Source organism: Phasianus colchicus, chromosome 1 (genome assembly GCF_987193195.1).
Source record: "Phasianus colchicus chromosome 1, bPhaCol1.hap1.1, whole genome shotgun sequence".
In the NCBI taxonomy this organism is placed as follows: Eukaryota; Metazoa; Chordata; class Aves; order Galliformes; family Phasianidae; genus Phasianus; species Phasianus colchicus.
The window spans coordinates 66,194,025-66,215,566 of record NC_143436.1 but is presented as its reverse complement, the minus strand read 5'-3'; the positions used below and the strand labels follow the sequence as shown (position 1 = coordinate 66,215,566).

General features: G+C 40.4%; 1 protein-coding gene and 1 long non-coding RNA gene across 2 annotated transcripts in view; both read right to left on the bottom strand.

Moving 5' to 3' along the window:
• Positions 1-6,452: 6,452 nt before the first annotated feature.
• On the bottom strand, positions 6,453-13,363 carry LOC149919676 (uncharacterized). The gene is made up of 3 exons (XR_016469123.1): positions 12,830-13,363; positions 10,556-10,663; positions 6,453-6,607 (listed from the first exon to the last, which is right to left on the bottom strand). It is a non-coding gene; the product is annotated as an uncharacterized LOC149919676 (long non-coding RNA).
• A 294-nt stretch (positions 13,364-13,657) lies between these two features.
• Positions 13,658-21,542, bottom strand: part of BCAT1 (branched chain amino acid transaminase 1) — a 65,025-nt gene continuing 57,140 nt past the window's right edge. The window contains exon 11 of the mRNA XM_031597785.2: positions 13,658-20,748. Within this exon, the coding sequence (XP_031453645.1) occupies positions 20,707-20,748 (42 nt within the window). The 3' untranslated portion in view covers positions 13,658-20,706. The remainder of the gene's footprint in view (positions 20,749-21,542) is intronic.

The window sequence follows — 21,542 nt, the reverse complement described above, 5'->3', positions numbered from 1 at the left end:
CCACATAATAGAAATCCTTGTGACTGGATTCTATATACTTAGTATGGTTTACATTTTTTATCCAGCCTTACCACATTTTATTCCACCCTGCTTTCTACACAGTGCTGAGTGTCTCGAAGAGAGCTGTGTAACAGCAACACCTCCTGGAGGCCGGAGAGCACTGGAGAACCATTGCTGCCTGTGCAGCTTGTTGCTCTCACCCGCCAGAGTGCATTACTAATAATGCTGAAGTTTGGAATAATAATTAAGATACATCACTAACTGTGCGTGCATTTATTGCTTCATTTAGCAGTAATTGAAAACTGTGCTTTTTTTAAAAAAAATAACTCTTTCGGAGTCTTTTTTGCTCACACTGCTTTTAACGGTTAACATTTAGTATTTTAATTACACCGGATTTATGGGTCTTAGTCTCCGCTCTATACACCCTTTGTCTGAGGATATGAAAAAGCAGAGGAGCACCCTGCTGCTCAGTGGCTCAGCTGCCTCTTGTCCCCTCTGAGTAGCACGAGCCGCCAGCGCCCAGAGCAGCGCTCCTAATCCTGATGCTGAAGTAGAGCTCCCAGAGCCACAGGCAGGCAGCCCAAGAGCATCGGCCTTCACTTGCAGTCAGCTGAGTGCCTGCAGTTTTCTTCATTTTAAACAGAAGCATAGAATCATAGAATATTCTGAGTTGGAAGAATCATAAGAATCATCAAGTCCAGCTCCTGACTCCACTCATGACCACCCACAGCCTTCCTGTAAACAAATCCCTTGATGCTGGAGAGGCTTTAAGGACCTTTTGCACTGGGGCTTCTAAGGTTTTGCCAAAGAAGACAGGAGAGTCTTTCCACAGGCTGCTGCAGGACGGTTTTGTGAGTGCAGACAGGAAGCTGTGCTAATGGCAGGAGGACTCATTTAACTCTCTGGCCTCAGTTTCTGGCAATATTTTCCTTGACAAAGTATCTCAGAGAGCTACTGCCTAGTAATAACAATAATAATAATACTTCTAACTAGGTCTTTGAACAGAGATGCAACCAATCATTTTCACACCACTGTTGCAAGGTACTGCTGTACTGCTAGAACAGAGAGAGAGAACTGAAGCCCTGAGTGAAGGAATCTGAGAAGATGTGGGTAGATGGATGCCCAGATGCCCTATCCCTGGAAGTGTTCAAGGCCAGGTTGCCTGAGGCCCTGGGCAGCCTTATCTAGTGAATGGCAGCCCTGCCCACAGCAGGAGGTTGGAACTGGATGATCTTCAAGGTTCCTTCGAACCCAAGCCATTCTCTGGTTCTATGACTCTTTGATCTACTGAGGGACAAGAGGCAAAGGTAGGAGCAGAGCACAGCACTGGCTTCCATGTTCAACCCTCTGGGCTACACATTGCAAGCATCAGATTCACTATGCATATATAGGCTTTTATGGTGCAAAAGTGGTGAACAGTCACATTCTAAACAAGTAGGCATTATTTAGGAAGAGGACTCTTAGATCTTGAAGCATGCAAGTGTCTGGAAAGATGCAGGATTGAGTCCAGATGAGCTTCGTAAACTTTTTCCTTGTGTAAAAACAAGTCACATTCTGAATGGCTGGGCTGCAAAAGTGGGTGCTCTTCTTGAGGTGCCACTGCATTGAGAATCAGATCTGACCAATTCTGATTATTTTGCAAAGTTGATAGGCTTCCATTTTTTGCTTTTCATTTTAAAATAACAAAAACAGGGGAGCCAAAAGCTTCCTCATTTAGTACCAGTATATCTCCAAGAAAAATGTGTCCATGTTCTTTGCTCTGTCTCTGCATCTTTCATTCCCGATTCACATCCTTGGTCAGGATTTTATTTGTGGGGCTTTTCCTTTTCTTTCTGCACACCTTCACTTGTGTTGTCTCCAGCAGTGCCAGCCCTTGCCCTCCTCATAAAGAAGCAAGCATACCACAAGGTGTGCATTCAGTGCACCCATCATCCACAAAACTCTATTGTACAAAACAGCTTTGAGGAGAAGCCATCTGAGAAATGCAGGAAGAGATTATCTGTCACAGGAGGAAAAATAATAATAATAATAAGGAAAGAAGGAAAGAAAAAAAAAGAAAAAAAGCCCTGCAAGTTATGCTTAGGTGTGTCTGTGAGGGAAAAGCTGTTTAGGAAAACAAGTTTGTGAGCAGTCTTTGTGATATGCGTCACTGGGAAAGCACTGAAGGCTAATGACACCCACAGGTGCCCAGTAGCGTGTGATATGTACTCCTCCCAAGTAAGCAGGGCAAACACCCCTCCTCTCCCTAATCCACTCTTCACTAAGTAACATCACATCTGCACTTTAAAAAGGCAAGGCTCTCGACTTGATTCTGCACGAGGGCAGCCTGAGCAGCAGGAAGAAAGCCTTGGGGGGCCGCAGGCAGCTGCTCGGAGTGGCCAGGTGAGGATAGCAAACCGAGCAGTATGGAAAAGGCCATATGGCACCAGCTGTGCTCCAGCTCCCAGCAGGACAACCTCTTTTCCTATGAATCTCATTTCCACAGTGTGCATGAGAGTGAATTGCTATTGCAGTATGCTGTCCTGTCCTTTTCCTCACCTGTACCTGCCCCCTCCAAGATGCTGGACTGTCATACAAAAGAAATTAACAGTGCAATGAAAACTGCAAGCACCGAGCCTCACACTCAGGGGTGTGTTCCCTGCTATCTCCAGAAAAGGAGTGCAAAATTCCATAGGGAAGCCTCTTTCTTCTCCCATTTGCTTCAAGCAAGAAACAACTTCACCTCTTCCCCACTCCTCACCAGAAGCCATACGTGGAGAGCCAGCAGAACTGCCAGAGAGTTCCCTAAGTCCTTCCCTCTGGTCCTGCAGCATGGCCTCACTCCAAGAGACATTGCTGAGACACGACCTGAGTGCTGTGGGTGGGTTAATCCCAGAACCAGAGGGCTTGTGGCAAGCCACCCACTGGACTGATAATCTCTAGTGGGATTTTAATACTTCTGGCCCGGGATCCTCAATCACTGATAATGACAGGCATTACCTGACCCAGCCAGCAAGAGGATCGCAATAGCTGTTCTCAAGAATTTGCAAATCGTTCTCCAGTTCCTGGCTCCTTCCCTTTGACTATCTTGGCAGCCTGTTCTGGCAGCCAGACTATCTCACCTAAGACTTCTCCAGCTGGTGAAGCATCTTGGCGCTCCTGCCTCTCTATGCCCACACACTTTCATCAACTTCAGCAGTAACCCTTTTAAGTGTTATCTTGCAGGCCTAATTACTTCAAATACATTTTCTGGCTGACAGCGTTGGACAGGTGGAAATTTAGCGCCATCTATCGTTAGCTAATGAAACACTAGTATAGTGAGAAAGCTTGATAGGCCCTTTCCTGACGGTAGCCTTGTCAGTAGGATTTCAGTAACGCAGCCAAAGCATCCCTCGTGTCCACCAGGAGCTCTTCTGCTTTGAACCGATAGGTGAAGCTTTGTAGTTCTCTTGAAAAGGCGTCCATAGGTCTGGGCTGTGACCCTTTTACATTTCTTCATTTGGAGATCTACTGTGAGAGCCAGCTTTCTTGTAGCTTTCTAAGATTTCTTGATTAAAACTTGTCATGAAATACTATGACATTCATGTCTTTCTCCATCTATTATCCCATGTGTACCTTGGTAAAAATCCTCTGCCCTGCACATCTACCACAGACAACCAACAAAGCTGGGCTCTGCTCAGTTTGCAGGCCCCAACCCTTGGTAACATGGCCTCTATCACCTGTCCTACTAAGACACGCAACGTAAAGGGACCAAGCCCAAGTGCTCAGCATTGCTGGCTGGTGAGGAGAGGACCTTGCTTCTGAAGAGTCATTAATGAAGCTAATAGTCTTTTTTTCAGAGATTTTGAGACTTCTACTTGCATGGGATTTACAAATGCATATCCCTAATAAGACAAGAACCCTGACAAATCCTATAGAGAAACAACAGTTAGAGACTAGAGTGTGTCAATTTCCATGGCAGGAGCAGAGTCTTTTCATGGTGCCATATGTAACTTTTGAAAACATCTGAATTGATGTGTGTTAGCTGCATGACATGTTAGCACCAAGTTACAATGCTGCTAATCTCTGCTTCTCGCTGTAATCAATGAATCACATTGTGACGTTTTTCACAAAAAAAAAAAAAAAAAAAAAAAAAAAAAAAAAAAAAAAAAAAAGAAGCAGTAAAGGCTGTTCACAGTAATGACAATTCAAGTCAGGGGGATGGATGGGTAGACATTTGAAAACACTAAGCCAAGGTTCTGCTATATATCACCTGCAAATACAAGAAGTGTGTAGTCTGGCTGTTGTCTTCAATAGATACGGCTATGAAAATTACTGAGAAAAGAATCAGAGTCACATAATTGGGTTAGAAAGGACTTCAAGAAACATCAAGTTCCAACCCCTCTCTGTCAACCCCACAGGCAGGGTTGACAACTGCTTGATCAAGTGCTAGATCGGATTGGCAGGGTCCTATCCAACCCAACCTTAAATCACTGAAGCAACACTGCTCCAGAGGGTCTGCAGCCATAAAGGCAATGGCAACAATCAGGTTGGCTCATCAGCACTGCCAGAAGAAGGGAAAAATGAAACTAACTTTTGATTAGCCCTGAAGTGGTCAGGCAGTTGACTCGATGGCCTCTCAGGGGAACTGTTCTGTCCTGTCCTGTCCTGTCCTATCCTATCCTATCCTATCCTATCCTATCCTATCCTATCCTATCCTATCCTATCCTATCCTATCCTATCCTATCCCATGCCATTCCATTCCATTCCATTCCCATTCATAAGTGGACAGTGATGATTGTGGTCCATTCTCCATTAGGCTCTCTCAAACACTCCCTTTTGTACATTATTTCAGCATAAGAGGAATTTTATTTCAGTTTTTGCTTGATTTGGAAGAAACATAGTACTAAATATTTCAAATTAGTACAAAATGGATTAATACTGTTGTTTTTGTTGGCAGGATGGATGTAGACGGTTTCATGTTTAAATACACTCTGTAGCTCTGTTCTGTGTTTTTGCTTTTTGCTTTTTGCTTTTTTTTTTTTTTTTTTTTTTTTTCCTTTGCAGGAGGGTACTGAATGGCAGGGGAAAAAGAGAATGCTCTTTTGTCTGGAAGGTTATTTTTTTTTTTTCCTGCACAAGATTTAAAGCCACAAAGGTAACAGTAACAAGATCCAGTTTTCCAATCCATTGGCAAACTTCTTTTATCAGGTAAAATAGAGAAAAAGAAAAGCGGTTCTGAGTCAAAATTGTTACAGATTATCTCCTGGAGAGGACAATATACAAATCTGCTCCTGTAGATAATCGTTACAGGTGAAGAAGGGATATTCTAGTCTAAACAAATCACATTGCATTACAAAAGCTCTGCAAAAGCCTGTTCTAGCTCATACAAGCTTCCTGGGCTGTAAAGAAAACACCAAAGACCTAAGCCTCCTGGGATCAGTAAGTTTAAAGGCAATCTGTTCTTCCTGAGCTATGAGAGTCCTGTGAGACTACAACTCTGTTCCAAACTTCTGCTACCAGCAATGCCAACTAGGAGCATGGTGAATTGTGATTTCCCCAGCAGGGCTGTGCCAGCCAAAGCCCGAAATGACTCTGTTGTTCTTGCAGAAGTATGCTTTTCTCGGTATAGCTTTTCCTGTGTGGGGTTGTGGCCAGGTATGGGCTTACAGTATAAACAAAAATTGCAGCTTTAGAGTAGAGCTGTGGCTGTATGCCTACACTGATAAAATGCACCTAAACATAGACATAAGAGCACAGTATATCATACGTAGGTTGTAACCAGGCTTGGAGGTTGATTATGCATAGCGTGTCTAAAAACCCACTGCTACCTCACAGAGGGTTTACTGTTCTCTTTTGCAGCACCATGTTTACTCAGAGGAAGCTACTGAGAACAGAAAACATGCCAGGCAATTTTCTTTCCTCCTTTCCTTCTGTCCTTCTTTCTCTCTTCCTTTCTTTCTTTTCTTTTTTCTTTCTTTCTTTTTCTTTTTCTTTTTCTTTTTCTTTTTCTTTTTCTTTTTCTTTTTCTTTTTCTTTTTCTTTTTCTTTTTCTTTTTCTTTTTCTTTTTCTTTTTCTTTTTCTTTTTCTTTTTCTTTTTCTTTCCTTCCTTCCTTCCTTCCTTCCTTCCTTCCTTCCTTCCTTCCTTCCTTCCTTCCTTCCTTCCTTCCCTTCTTTCTTCCTTCCCTTCTTTCTTCCTCTCTTCTCTTCTCTTCTCTTCTCTTCTCTTCTCTTCTCTTCTCTTCTCTTCTCTTCTCTTCTCTTCTCTTCTCTTCTCTTCTCTTTTCTCTTCCCTTCCCTTCCCTTCCCTTCCCTTCCCTTCCCTTCCCTTCCCTTCCCTTCCCTTCCCTTCCCTTCCCTTCCCTTCCCTTCCCTTCCCTTCCCTTCCCTTCCCTTCCCTTCCCTTCCCTTCCCTTCCCTTCCCTTCCCTTCCCTTCCCTTCCCTTCTCCCCTTCCCCTTCCCCTTCCCCTTCCCCTTCCCCTTCCCCTTCCCCTTCCCCTTCTCCACCATGAAAGTCAATACTGCTTCTTGCACTCCCCAACAGTTTTCAGAGCAGGGGGAGGTTGCACTTACCTCTTGATCTACATCTTTCTTCTGGAAGAAAGCAAAATCCAATAATGTATGTCAAGTTAAAATAATAATTTGCCCTGGAAGTTGAAATTGTGACAAAACAAACTAGAGCTATTATGCCAGTGGAAATCAGAGGGGTCACAGCCTGATCTCTGGAGACAATGTAAGTTTTAGGCACAAGTTAAATGAAGAAAAGTTGGGAGCTCTGTGTTTTATCAGAGAACAAATCAGAGTTCAGGCATCTGAAAATTGAGTTAACCTGGAAGAGCCAAAGCATGGACATGATACAGACATGAACATAACAGATGCTGACTACTGGGCTGCCAGGGCAAATGTCAGCTCTTACTTCTACAGTGGAGGTCATGGAAAAGGCTTTTTGGTAACAAGTTCTTCACTTTTTCTTCTTCTTCTTCTTCTTTTTCTTTTTTCTTTTTCTTTTTTTTTTTTTTTTAGTAGGACTACAGTGTGAGTTTAAATATCAAAAATAGTTCCCTTGCGGGCAAGAAAGAAGAGGCCAAACATTGGTCTTACTTTCTCCATGTCAGCCACCTTACCTCATCTTTAACGCCCAGAGATGCTGTGGTCAGCTAAATAAAGGAATCACACAAAGGAGCCAGAAGGCAGTGGCAGAATGGGCTCCTTGTTGGGGGGACTGTGCTGCAGGTACAGATGCAGCGCCAGCCTGACCGCATCCTGCATGGCCTGGCTCGGCGGCCAGCCACAATGCTTCATTCTTCCCTAAAATACACAGGCACCAAAGGGCTCTTGCGGCTACAGACTGGACTGCACATGCAGTCAGGCAATTTTGGTCCAGAAAGGTCTTGGTTAAGTCACTGAACTGCAACTTCAGTCCATCTTTTCTCTCCTAAGCAATAAGCAATTTTTTCCACAGATGGCCATGGGGTTTCCGAGTTCTGTGGGCTTGGGTGAAGATCACAAAAATAAACATAGTAAATGTTTCAAGTCTCAGCTGTGTAGAACCTTTTACTCTATGCTGGTTAACTATCCTTGCAAAACAGCTGGTCCTCAGTTTAAAACCGTATATGCAAAAATATACGGCCACTGAACAAGTAGGCACAGAAAGACTTTCCTCTTGCAACCTGCTTCTGTCCACTGAGGTCCAGGTTATGTTTGGTCTACATGAAAAAAGAAGTGGCCAAGCAAAGCATCCTTTCACAAAGACAAGCAACTGTGCTTGGATACTCCTAGTCACTATAAATTGCTACTGGACACTCATAATCCCTTGGGATTCAGAGCAGAGCATTTAGGTGAAGCAGACTGTTCCAGGGTTAGGTGACAAGGAGCTGGGTGCTTATTTGTTTAAACAAGAATCAATACCAGATACTGACAAGGCCTGGAATTGTACAAGGTTTGGCCATGCATAAGCTTGGTTTTCTAGCATTTAAATTTCCCTGTCAGCTGTAGGCAGCGTTCCAGCTTGTGAAGTTTCGCTGAAATTGGAAGCAACACCAAGCTTGGCAGAAATGTGATTGTAAGGTTTAATTGAAAGAGTAAGCTCGCTATTACAAATTAATGTGGAGAAGGCAGCCATGGTGGAATCTGTCTTCGGTTCCATATGGCCCTCCACTGCTCATTGATCACACAGCCTGCTCTCATGCATTTATCCTCACAGGAATCTCTTCACTTGCTGAGAACTATTACCCCCTTCTTACAGCTGGAAAATAGGAGATCAGAGAGTTACTTGCCTTGCTCAGAGGCACTGAAAGGAATTGATCATGGATAACCACTAATCTTTTCTTCCTTTCCAGATTGCTTATAATTTTTCCCTAACGAAAAATCACTTCTTATCTGATAAACTTACATTATGCACTGCAGAGGAAACCAAAAGCAGCAGTGTCATTTAAAAATAAATCGTTAAAAGCCAACATGGTTTTAGCAATTTACCATAATTCAGTTTGATTTTCAGTTTTCCTGCAAAAAGGTCTCAAACATAATCTTATGAGTGAATGAAGCAGTAATTGTTAAAACAGACTTGGTTGATTACTGATGATCTGTGAGTTATAATTCTCCTTTTTCCATAGAAAATAGCTTTTCTTTTTTTCCCCACAAAATCACAAGATTATTTTCTTCCTGACAGTGTGTGTCTTATCATCAGAGAGGAAAAAGACAATGACATAGCAGTTAAGGCAGGTTAAGCATCTCCACAGCAGAAGAATTTTGCCCCGAACTTCACAGATGACTTCATTATAGCTTCCCTGGGTTAGATGACGTTGGCTCTTCTTCCTGCTGCTGCAGTCACCATCACAGATAATAAACCCTTGTTCATGTCACTCTCTCTTTCCAGGAAAAAGTTTCCACTAGGAGGCTGCAAGGTCTGGCAGAGATATGTGCATGTTCAGAAAATAAAACTTGTGTTTAAATATTATTCTATACTGTAAAATTTTTGGAATTTCCATAAAGATGTTCCCAAAATTTGGACTTTTGGACAAATGTTCTTATCAACATCTGTCTCAGATGCTGATTTGATGTTGTCCTACTATTGGAAAAGCCTACGAATAGTACATGTTGGTTTTTGTTGCTGTTGTTGTTGCTGAAATGTGAAATTAAATATGGAATAATACCTCTTTTGTGCCAGGTTCATGTTGCAGCACATGGATTAACAAAGAGAATCCTTCCAAGGGACTCTGAGAGTCAAGCAGCTGTAAAAAGTGCAACCAAGCTCTTAGGATTCACCTTAGCAGAGGTAAGGAGTGATAAGGGAGGAACACAGCAACACTGATCTTACAAACACAGAACATCCACCTGACCTAGAAAAGTCTGCGGATTGGTTACACTCTGTGTGATAAAGCCAGCAGCAGTTGCAAGGCTTTCCAACATAAACCATTCCATAAAACTGCCTGGACTGATGGGCTGTAGTCTGGTCTCCCTGAAGTCAAACAAGTAAATAAACAAAGTAATGCTTTGCTTCCTTGGAGGTCATACTGCCCAAGGGTGAAAGTCCAGCATCATCTGGGATCTCTCCAGATTCCTTCCATGATAGTGAAAAACGGGGAATCAATTAGGTAACGTTACTTCTTTACTTTGTTTATTTGTTAAAAATAAAGTGTGACCAAACTGCAGAAAGTTAGGTCATCACTCAGGAATCCTTGCCATGAAAATCACATTCTCCAAACTGTCCGCTCCTTCAGAAAAGCATACGTACTGTTATCTTTATCTGCTTTCCACCTTAACACAACACACAGGCAACAAGCTCTGCAGTCTGAAAAGCTCTTGGCACGGCCACCGATAAATCTGAAGACCTTGAGATTAATGACTCACCTGATAGCAGCTATTAGTACTTCCCAGCCCAACACTATCACCACTGGTAGATTAAGATACTGAAACAGAGCGCGAGAAAATGTAATTTCTCTCAGCAAGGCAATTTATCATAGATAACCAACTCTCGTCTCACCTACCCAATACTCATAATGACTTTGCAAGCCTGTATAATATAGGATTGCTGCCACCTGATAACTAAGTAAATATTTTAGTACAACAAGGTCATTACAGATAAGGCCTCTCCTCGACTGTGAGTCACTGACCCTACCCCTTCAGGGGCAGAACGCTCTGTAAAAATGACTGGCAGCAGGGATTAGGAAGGATCTATAACCCCGAGTCAAGCTCAAGTTCAAGCACAACAGTTTTTCCTCAAGAGCCATAAAATATTCCACATGTAATGGAGAGAATACCAAAGGGATCTGCTGCTATGAGTGATGCTTAGTGGCTGATGTCTGTGGGAGGGCATTTTCAGACACGAATAGCAGCTGATAAAGCACTCGGGTTTTCCATTATTTGCGTGGTATATTAGAAATAACATACCCTGCTGTGGAAGAAGGTAATGATGTTTATAAGCACTTGGGAGCAATGTGAGTCCTAGCTGGTTGGATCCGAGAAATAGGGTGGTCAGAGCTCCATCAGCAGTCTGAGCTGTAGATTTTTTCTTACTTCACATTTTCAGGCATTTAGATTTACCAAAAAGACTGAAGTGTTTTTTACTGTTTGTTCTAATTAGTTTTCATCCATACCTTTATGATGAAGACATAACATCTTCAGAATTTCATTTCGTTTCCAACCTGGAACCTCACAGTAAAGCAAATATTACAGTCCTTGCTCTGGAATAAGGCTTGCATGAGCTAACGAGACAAAAAAAGCGAACATAGAATTCAGCAATGACTTAAGCAAGGTCTGGTGCATAAAAGTTTAAGAGCCATAATAAAAGTAGCTTGCACCTGGAAGATAATCAAGTCCTAATATTTCATATGGGTATGGCTTTTTAACAGACTTTGGCCCCTTAGAAACTCTGCCAAGGCTAAAGGGCAGTCCTGCTCTTCCCATAGGTGGATTCTGTGCACATGCCTCCCTTTCTGTGGTCAGACTGCAACTGCTTCAGTGGCAATACTGCCAAAGAGGGAAAACCAGGCATTGAGCAGCAAGAAATAGGAAGAGCCATCCTCATTAGCAGCTCAAAGCACGTCAAGTCAGGGTCCGAGCCAGTACAGTTGAATAGAATGGTACTGTTTCCACTGGCTTTGCCTGGTGATGGGCTACGTAAAAGGCAAGTCAGTCAGTCTTGGTTTTCTTCTCAGGTGCAGTACATCAGATTCATTTCCTCTTTGTAAAAAGTGAGAATCAGAACAGCCCTAGCTGTTGTAGGGTGATAGTGTTTTTGCTGGTGACATCCTCCCAGCATGTTATTTACTTTGTACATCCTCACCGTGTGCTGAGGATGACTGACCTGCCTGCTAAGGACATAAAAAATCCCTACTTCGTCAGTATTGCCACGTATCACATCAGTGTCAACTTGAACAGTTTCTTCTTCTAAAGTCACTCGTTTTGTAAACCACAAGTATGCACGTGTGCTTTGGATATGTGATTGATATCTCACTCAATCAGAAGATTATTTAAAATATGTCATTATCAAGTCCCTTTGATATGTAAAGTGTCTAAAATTAAAGGTGGATGTATTTAACACAGTGGTTAGAACTGATCGATATAAAACATTAGCTTTCCTGCTTATCCTTTATAGTCAGGTATTTATCACATGAACACTGAGTTTAGTTAGATATTTTACTTGTATAGGATTCCCTTTACCTCATTCTATCAAAAATGATGGCCTACACTGCCACCAAAGTAGAGTAATTTCCTATAAGTTACTAATAGTACAAATTAGTCAAGAAATTAAGCTTTGAAAAGAGTTGTTGCATGAGCAGGACAAAAAAAAATAAATCACAAAACAGAGGTTGTCTGACGTTATTTTCAAATCACAATTTCTTTGAATGACAACACTCATGAGTTACGACAAACGGTTTTGTCTTGTATAGCCTGGCACTTGCACTGCTGAGAACTTAGTATCTTAAATTTAATATCCTAAATGTATAGAATTCAGGAGAAACATTTTCTTACCTAGCACTGCAAATCACACCCTCAGGTTAGTGGGAAGCAGACGCTTCCCACATTTTTTGTCTTTTATTTATTCCTCTCTGGAGAAGCACCCAGTATACCAAAGGTACTACTACAGAACATGTTGCTCTTTATGGCAACAGAGTAATTCTTCAGCAGCTCCATCAGGAATAGCATTTTAATGATATGATATCAAAAAACGGAGCAAAAGGAAGGAAAAAACACAACCTTGAAATTTAAAATTTGTCACAGGACTGTAGGGGCTGGAAGGGACCACTAGAGATCATCTAGTCCCACCCCTCTGACAAAGCAGGCACCCTCGACCAGGTTGCACAGGTTTTCATTGATATACCCTTTAAATTAGCCTGTTTATTATATTGTCTGCCCTTGCTGGAATCTCTAACCTGGATTCTTTGTCCTGTTCTGTACATACAGAATGCAGTTTTTGCTTCATCCTTCCCCTGTAATACTTTAAAACTTCTTTTAGTTGCATCGGCTTTACAAGAGACTATCACAGGTCAGCATCCTCGGAATCAATCAATACTCTCCGTCTGCATGAGTGCAGTACCGGTGATGGTACTGCAATAAGTGTTTTATTAAATAAAACAATTGTCAATTACTTGGACTTTTCAAAAGGGGTAGAAAAAGGGATCGTCCAAGTTTTACCTAAAAATGTGGGTCTGTCTGTGCCTGAAGCCCACTCAGCCCCTTTCAGGATCAGTTCTCAAATTATTACTACTTGGTAAAAGTGAATTTTGGAATTTTAGTGAAGCTCAAGTTTACAGTTATGAAAGGGTCCCTTAGAATGGAAGTGGAGAGGTCAAAATACAGGAATAAAGTTTGATTCTGACATGTTAGGCTCATTCTCCCAGCAGTAATTAACAACTCTTAGTACTTACCTGTCTACAGCTTCTTCAAAGTGTCCTGTATCCATGCCAGCCTTCTCTGAAATCACAGAACCAGCCAGATGGAAAATTTACCCTGATGTGTATTTTACCACGGCATAGATCAGTACTACCTTTAATCACAGTATTCCCTGCATTGAAAAGAGGGGAATACGTCAAGTATTTTGGTAAATATAGCTACTACACATGGCAAATGTCAAGATTTTAATGACACACTTTTCAGTGCTTTCCACCTTCAAAGGGCTTCCCACTGGTTGACATGCTTTAGAGTAATGACTATCAAAACTGCCTTGTGAAGTAAGTGCTCCAAGTATTAAGTTGTTTTCTGGCTTTCTTCCCTCACTTGTGTTCCAACGCCCGAAAACCCTTAGAATGGGGGCTGTATTCAATCACTGCTACATAGTCCTGACATGTTATAAGCTGTTTCATGACAACATGGCTGGTGGGTAGGTAATTTTGCCACTTGATTTGTCCAACATTTTACTCTAGTGAAACAACCGTCTCAACCTCAAGGCTTGGCAGGGTACGTGGATGCCTGCCATTATTATGGCTTCATTCCTTCCTCTGAGTGCCATACCCGAGGACTTCAGTGGAAGCCAGAAGCCAGAACACAGGCTTTGCATTTTGACCATAGACTTAGCTTATCTCTCACCACTTGCATCTTGCTCGGCTGTTCTTAAAGGCCACACTTCATTCAGTAATCCTTTTTTCTTTCAATCCAGCCTTCAGGAGATGCATTCCACAACTGCTCCTGTCTACCAGATAATTATGCTTAGTTAGCTGTACTCAACAATGATGATTTCATAACGTGCTACAAACAGGTGCCCATTAAATTCCTTTATTGGAGACAGAAACATTGCATAATTACAGATTTGATGAGGAAAACTGCAAATAGTATAGACTGTTTCTACTGCCAGCAAAATACAGTTATTACAGGATTTATAGACATACAAATATAAAGTGTTTCTTTCATGCCAGATGGTCTGTATGTAACAATGCCGTTAGGAGTGTTTAATTGTGCTTCTACAAAACCTTTAGAGAAGAATGAGGTAGAGTTTCCTTTAGTTTATCCAGTATTTTCTCACACATCTGTCCTTTACTGCTTTTATATGCTCAGATCCTTGTAAAATACCCTGTTAACTTTAACATTTAAAACAACAGAGACCCTTCAGAGGTGTTTACTTCTCACCCTTATGTTGCTAATTTCCCACTGCTTACATGCTACATTCCAAGAACTACTACTGCATCCTTCTAAATGCCTTGAAGGTCAGGTAGACTGGGACTTTTATCTTTCCAAATGTACTGGCCTGACAGAAATAGTTTAAAATAGCTTCAAGTCTCCATCATGGCAAAGAACATCTGACATTCTGCCACTTTTTACTGTAGACACCAGCTAGCATAAAAGCCATCTTCCAGGAGACAGAAGGAATAGGTTCATTCTTTGTCAACATCCTCATCTATGGGACAGAAATAATATATTGGTCTCCTACTCGTAGGTCTTGTCAGCTATTAGGCCATTAGAAGAGAAACTGAAATTACAGGAACAAAATAGGCCACTGACATGTAGAAAACAGTGTCTCAGTTTTATATGGTCTGGAGCACTACCTGTTTGTTTTAATCTATTATTTTATGGTTTCATGGCATACAGAAGCATGTTGCAGGTTTCAGCTATGCTACGAGGGGTAAAATTATGAAAATATAGGCACAGATGTAAGCATTTAAGCAACTGAATAGGAGCATTCATGAACAGAAATCTACCATGCTGCTAGGCATTTGGTATACCTGGGTAGTCTCTGTTTTGGACTCAATGAGAATGGTAATTATATTCTTCTGAATTCCCATTTTGACTGAAGTAAGGAGATAGATAGATAATTTTATAATTCCTAGCACATCTGCTCTGGAGACAGAAGACTTTCACTTCACTTTTTGCTCTGGTATTTGCTGCCAGTACTTTAAACTTATCAAAATAATCCAGCAGGCACTAAAACTGGATAGTAGAAGAAAAAAAAAACAAAACACAAGTCTGGTAATTCACCTGAAAAGACCACAATTCTAGCAGAGACCAAATCATAATGAAGAAAAGATTTGGCATAAAGGAAGGTGATCACATAAAGAAAAGGAACACTTGCATTCTTCTTGTAATCTCTTGAGATATAATAGTGTAATAGTTCAGTGACACTTCGTCACAGCCCTAAAATGAAAAGCAATTTTTAATTAAAAAGATGCAAAATTCTTATCGTTCATATCTTGATCACTGTGATCATAAAGTGAAAACAGATCTGCTCCCTCATGACAGTACTGCCTGAGATAACTTCTGAGCTCTTCCATTTCACACCTAAAATGACTGCTACAAGCATGAGAAAATCGAGTCCTAAAGAGTTAGCAAAATCAAGAGAACCAGCTCTTAGAAACTTTCCCAACTCTTGCTTGGGAGAAAAAAAGCACTAAGCTTATTTTATCTACTTCCCCCTGTGCACCTCTTTGGTCAATAACAAAAGAGATCCTGGAAAAGAGGATGAAACATAATGTGAGGGACTCCAAAGCATTGGAAAATCATTCGGTACACTATAGTGTATACTTATTTCTATAAAGTCATCTTCTCCTACCTTAACTTTATCCAGAAGATATTTTAAAGAGTTTCAAAATTCTTTACAAAAGGTCTTAAATTCTCCTAACATCCTCCTGTTCACGTGAAACGCTTTTTTTGTTTTAAAGCATGGCATGAGAATTCGGAATTGTGCTAGAAATAAGACACAATAAATTAAGTTTTGTGATAAGCAAAAATGGTGTAAGTTCATGTTCAAAGGCAGGCACGAAGATTTAGCTATACTGTTTCTACTAGTAACTTTAAACACCACTATTTTTAGAAATGTTGGGTATGGTAAACCTTGCTAGTGTGGTCAAAGATATTTATTTCTATCTCAGCTACTACTGCCATAATTTTGTTACACGTCTAAGGCTTGACAACTCTAATTCAGTGTTGTTGCACACCTGCTAGATCCTAATGTACTTGACTGTTCAAGCTCAAAATAATGCAGAAGTTTTGTTAATGGAGTTAGACATATTTGCCAATTTTACCATAGACAGCACTAAGATTTTGCATGGTTAAGAGAAAACAGTTCCAAGTAACTATTAGGCTTAAAGCAAGGCATAAGCAGAATGACAGCTGCAAGATGGTTTTCCACCAATGCAACACTGGTAATCTATTTTGCTATTATGACTACAACTACAGATATATTTATTCAGAAGTGACTCAGCTCAACAATGACTCAAGACTTATAAATTATTTTTCCAAATTTTGAGGGTAGCAATAAAACATAGTAAAACAGAGGCTATACATCTCCCAATTGCTAAAGAATGCAATTCACAAAATTTGCAGCCGAGATAATTAAAGAAGTCTGTCTCAATGCTACATGACAAGGTGTCCCTTCAGAACACTTGCAGTTTAATGATTCCACATTAGAAGTACTGTACTGTATTTGGCATCATTCTCTGCTGCTCAGAAAGCTTTCTGGGAAGCTTATTTGTTCTGTAACAAAATAACTTTGGATTAGAGTTAAAAGCAATATGACTGGTATTACTACTACTCTGCACTTACAAAGAAATTAGAACTTCTTTGTTCAGGGTCACAAAGTCAGTGTCAGTCTGTTCAGTCATTACATATTCAGATCCCAATTCTGATCCCTGACCACACCTGCAAGATGAATACAACACTTTTATTTTTTTTTAGTAAATTGTCATCACTGCTAAAATCAAAACTAATGAATAATTTGCTTAAATTATAACCATGAAACTATGTGACACCACGATAGGACAGTAAGGGGAAAAGGGTTTGCAAATCTATGTGGAAAGGAGAGAAAGACAGAAAAGAATGGTTGACCTCAGGGTGTACTCAGCCAACATTTATATGCCTGCCCAACTCTCACTATACAAGCCTGCCACTGGGACATTACAACTACTAGTAGGGTGATTCCCACACAGAGAGAAAAGTCTGGCATAGCCATAGTCTTAAAGACTGGGATACCATCTTTGTGATTTACTTTGCAGCTGGGCACTATCCAGAGACAGTTCACTGTAAGCAATCTGCTGAGATTCTGTAGATTGTTTTGGAGAGGACACTGAATTCAAGAGAGTTTCTCCTTTAAACAGGCTAAACACTTTGTGATCCCAGCTGTTTCTATCTCTCCATGGAAATCTATGTATTACACAGATATTTCAAAGAACTCACATTCCAAATCACCCTTTCAAATACCCATTTTTTCCAAACCACCACTGTTTGTGCCTGTGGAAAAGTAAGTATATGGGAGTGATCAATTTATGTCTCCCTACTGAATTAGGTACACCCTAGACAAGAGTTTATCTAAGAAAGAGCAATGGAGGACAATTCCTTTTAGGCTTGAGATAGTTGGACAAGCGTAAACTAGCTGGGTAGAGAGATCTCTCACTGTCGTGGCTTTTGTCTTGTCAGATTTCCTTCTACATCCCAGAAAAGTCATTTTTGCTTTGCACCATTATGGGCTGAACAGATTATCTATTCTAAGCAGGGACCTTTATTAATGCTCTAGTTAAGTAACACTAGTTGCTGATACCATAACTCTTGGCATCAGAACGGCCTGTATGAAATGCCAATTTTATGAAATGTTCTCTCATTTGAAGGACTTCTTTCCCAAGCATAAATCATGCTCACCAAACTGAAAAATAAGGACACTCTGAATACTGAAAATAATAACCAAAACAATGAAGGGGAAAGAAAGATGAAAATTAGAGTTCATCATTATCATTTTAAAGGATCAGAATTTGTAAAGCACAAATGTGAAAAGGCTGAGTCTCAATTATTAATCCATCTAGACATTAAATAATTGCAACCAATTATGCAAATATCAGACAACAATATGAATTTGTTGATCTTCTTTGAACAATCTCAAATTCTAATGTTAGACTATCTTAAGTCTTAAACGATCAATTAACAGAACCATAACTAACTGAGTAAGAATGGATAATTGCCTAGTTATGATGTACAATTCACTTTCTATGTAAATTCGCTGCAATTAAACAAATAGGGCACATGGAAGAGAGATGTGCAGATGTTCTTTTGCAATCTATTACTAGCTCAGGGAATACCACAGTTCCCTCCTAAATCTTACAGGCAAAAATAGGAAGAACACAATACCAAACACAATTATTTACACATATTATTTCTTTCCTTTGGTTAACAGGATAAAAAACAGTGGCAGAACGTGGGATAGGACAGCATGCAAGATCAGAAGAATTTCCTGCATGATGCTGACCTGACATCTCCCTTTATTTAGGCTTTAAAGTTTAAAATCTAGAATCTATCCACTTGGATTTAGCAACAACCACAATGCTGAGTTGACAGCCAGACTAAAGCAAGTAACCAAATGATAAGAACAGTTGATTATACATACGCTATGTTTTTATTCTTGCAGCTAGAAAAGCCTGTGCATTTCTGTGGGTAGTTCCAGGTTCAACTTTATAATTCTGAAGTCTCCATCGGTTCAGTATGTACAACAAAAGGAGAGATGTCTCCCTGGTCAGCACAGGCAGCAGTGCAAACCAAATAAATGAAACTATTTTGTTTCCTCACATTAAATTATTTGCATTCAACTTAAGAAGAGATTTACATAACTTTCAAGTTCTGCACCACAGTAAAATAATTCTTCAAACAAGTCCTTACTCATTCTGAATAGATTAACCTTGGTATACTCATGCCTTCATGGGGATTTCTGATACGAGATACCCATCAACTCTAACAAGATTTTGTGATGTGCAGGTATCATACATCCAATTTTTCATGCATCTGAAGTTAGATTATTACAACTTTTCCTTATGCTGCTGAATTCAAAATGAATATAAGGGTTTGGACTGTATACTTTAGTAACAGAAAGCTCCATGCCATGCTTTAGTTAAAGGCACTCTTTAGTTACGATACTTGCCTCATTGGATAAAACTCCCTACCCCACTCTGCACCTTGACATATTCTTCCACCCATCTTCTTAAAGAAAAATGGAAGACTACTAGCAGCTTGTAGCACATATTACGATACTGAACAAAGACCAGCACACTATACTGATTCAGATGGTCAGAAAGTGAACACACAGTACTATTGCTACTGTGAAACAAAATTTTGTGCTTGCAGTTGTATTCTAAAGAGAAAACTGTTCAACAATTTAACAGTAGTTACATTACCAGAGAGAACTTCCAACTGCTCTTCATTAAAAAAAATCAGATTGGGTCACAGTGAAAGACAGTAAAAGTCATGATTCGAGGAAGCAAAGTAACTGATGGCTAAGTATGGGTTGTCTTTAACCCCCACCAAAAAATCTAAACATAAAAGCCATACATTATGATCCTACAACAGCTGTAATAAGGCATGGGTGGTCTATTAGAAATTATGTTTTGCCTTTTAAAATTATGTTAATGAATGTCAGTAATTACAAAGAACTTATAAAGCATGAGAGAAACTGTTGAATCTTATTTAAAAAGAAGTAAAATAAAGTGCTAAGAATTTCCCTTAATACCGGTGCATCCCTACTGCAAAGCATGGAAATAAATGTTTTACCTTCACTTCTCATAGAACTCTGTTACTGTCAGTGAAGTTCCACCAGTTTTACATTGAAGTAGCACTTTGGAATATTGATACAGAACATAGCGATCTTTTTGGCTAGAGATATTCTAAAGCTATTTGACAAATCTGTGTGCAAAAAAAGAAAGCTAATAAATATTACAGGCTATTTCTTAGTGAACCCTTGCAGAAGTTAATTCCCTCACTGCTGAAGTAATATAGAGCATGTAGCCCAAATAGCAGCAGAATACGAATAACTTCATACTTAATCAAAATGAAAAACAGAGTTTGAATTAAATCCCTTTCCTCCTTGAGCTAGTCAATTTCTGCTGACAACATGACTTGTTCCTTAAACAGAAAGGCCCTGTGAGTGGTGAAGGGAACAAGAAAACTTTTTGCTGATCTAAATCATGTTGGCAACCAATCCAAAGGCTTGGTTGCTCTCGCTTCAACCAAATGAAGAGTGGTTCAACTTCTACAACCACAGTTGTTTAATTGTGTTTTTAACGCGCTCACCCAGAAGGCGACGCTATGTCAGCAGCTCCCAGATCTCTGCTTTGCCAGACAAAGGGCAATTCTGGTGTCAGCATGGTCTGGCTCAGCCCTGGACATTGTATACTGAAGGATGTATTCAACTGCTAGTGAGGTATGTCCTGCCCTACCAGTCTTTGCTTATCTCCACAGAGGTAAAAGTAGCAGTCCAACAAGTAGATGTTGCTTGCTAGATCCATGCTAAGCATCTGGGCTACAGGATGGAGTCATTATCTGACAGAATATGGATGAAGGAATCTGTGAGGCTACGAAAATTCAGGAATTCTCATACAAGCAGGTTAGAAAAGGACAGAGCATGTGGTTAAACGTAATTATTTTTTGAACACAGAGCAAAAGGCAGAATAATGGCAATAGAACCTTGTGGACAACTAATAGGCAATTTCTCTGCTTTATACAACTTGCTCTGCTGGCGATGGCAATTAAAATAAACCAAACAAACTGAAGAGCAGTTGAAGAGCATTTTACAAGTTTTTAGACTGTACATAAGACACAAGGAGGCACTAAGAAAACCATCAGGAAAGTTCTATTGCTAACATTTAGCACCTCTACCAAGAAGACAGGCTTCTACTAACAAGATTACAGTAGAAAACAAAATGATTGTGTTCATATTCACTGGATTGTGGAAACAATCATCCCAGGGAGCAAACTGATGCAGAAACTAGGCTACGCACAGGCAGCTACAGAAGTTATCATTATTTGTGTTTATTCTGTCTGGAGGGTCTGAACTCTTCCACCTTCATGACACCAGCACTGTCCAATCGCTGTCTTCTCTTCCATACTGAAAGAAACCAAAAAAGGAGTTTTAGAAGTTAAAAGTAGTAGTACACAATAATGATGATAACTTGGGCCTCCAGGACATGAAAGACATTGAACTGTTGGAGCAGGTCTAGAAGAAGCCATAAAGATGATCAGAGGACTGGAGCACCTCTCCTACGAAGAAATGCTGAGGGAGCTGGGCTTGATCAGACTAGAGACGAGAAAGCTCCAGGGAGAACTCACTGCAGTTCCTAAAAGGAGCTTATAAACAGGAACAAGACTGACTTTTTACGCAGGCAGATAGTGATAGGACAAAGAGGGACTGGTTTTAAAAACACAAAGAAGGAAAGTTCAGAATAGAAGTTAGGAGGAAATTCTTTACTCAGAGGGTGGTGAGGCATTGGCACAGGCTGCGCAGAGAAGCTGTGGATGCCCCATCCCCAGAGGTGTTCAAGGTCAGCTTGGATGGGGCCCTGGGCAGCCTGAGCTGTTGGGTGGCAGTCCTGCCCTCAGCAGGGAGTTGGAATTGGGTGGGTCTCTTCCCTCTAAGCCATTCCATGATTCTATGAACTTCTTAAATCTATCTTCAGAAAGATTCACACCCACCACCCTAATAGTTTACATTATTTTTTATGCCTTTTGTCTTTTATTTCAGAAAAGCTTAAAGGTACCTTGCAGCTTTATACATCTTCCAATGAGTGAACTAGAAATACACAACTAGGGATGACAGAGAATAGTCCTGCTTTGTTAAAGCTTTCTATCAATTTAATACAGTTATTCCCAGAGGTCAGTTCACTAATTTATTCCTAACTATGC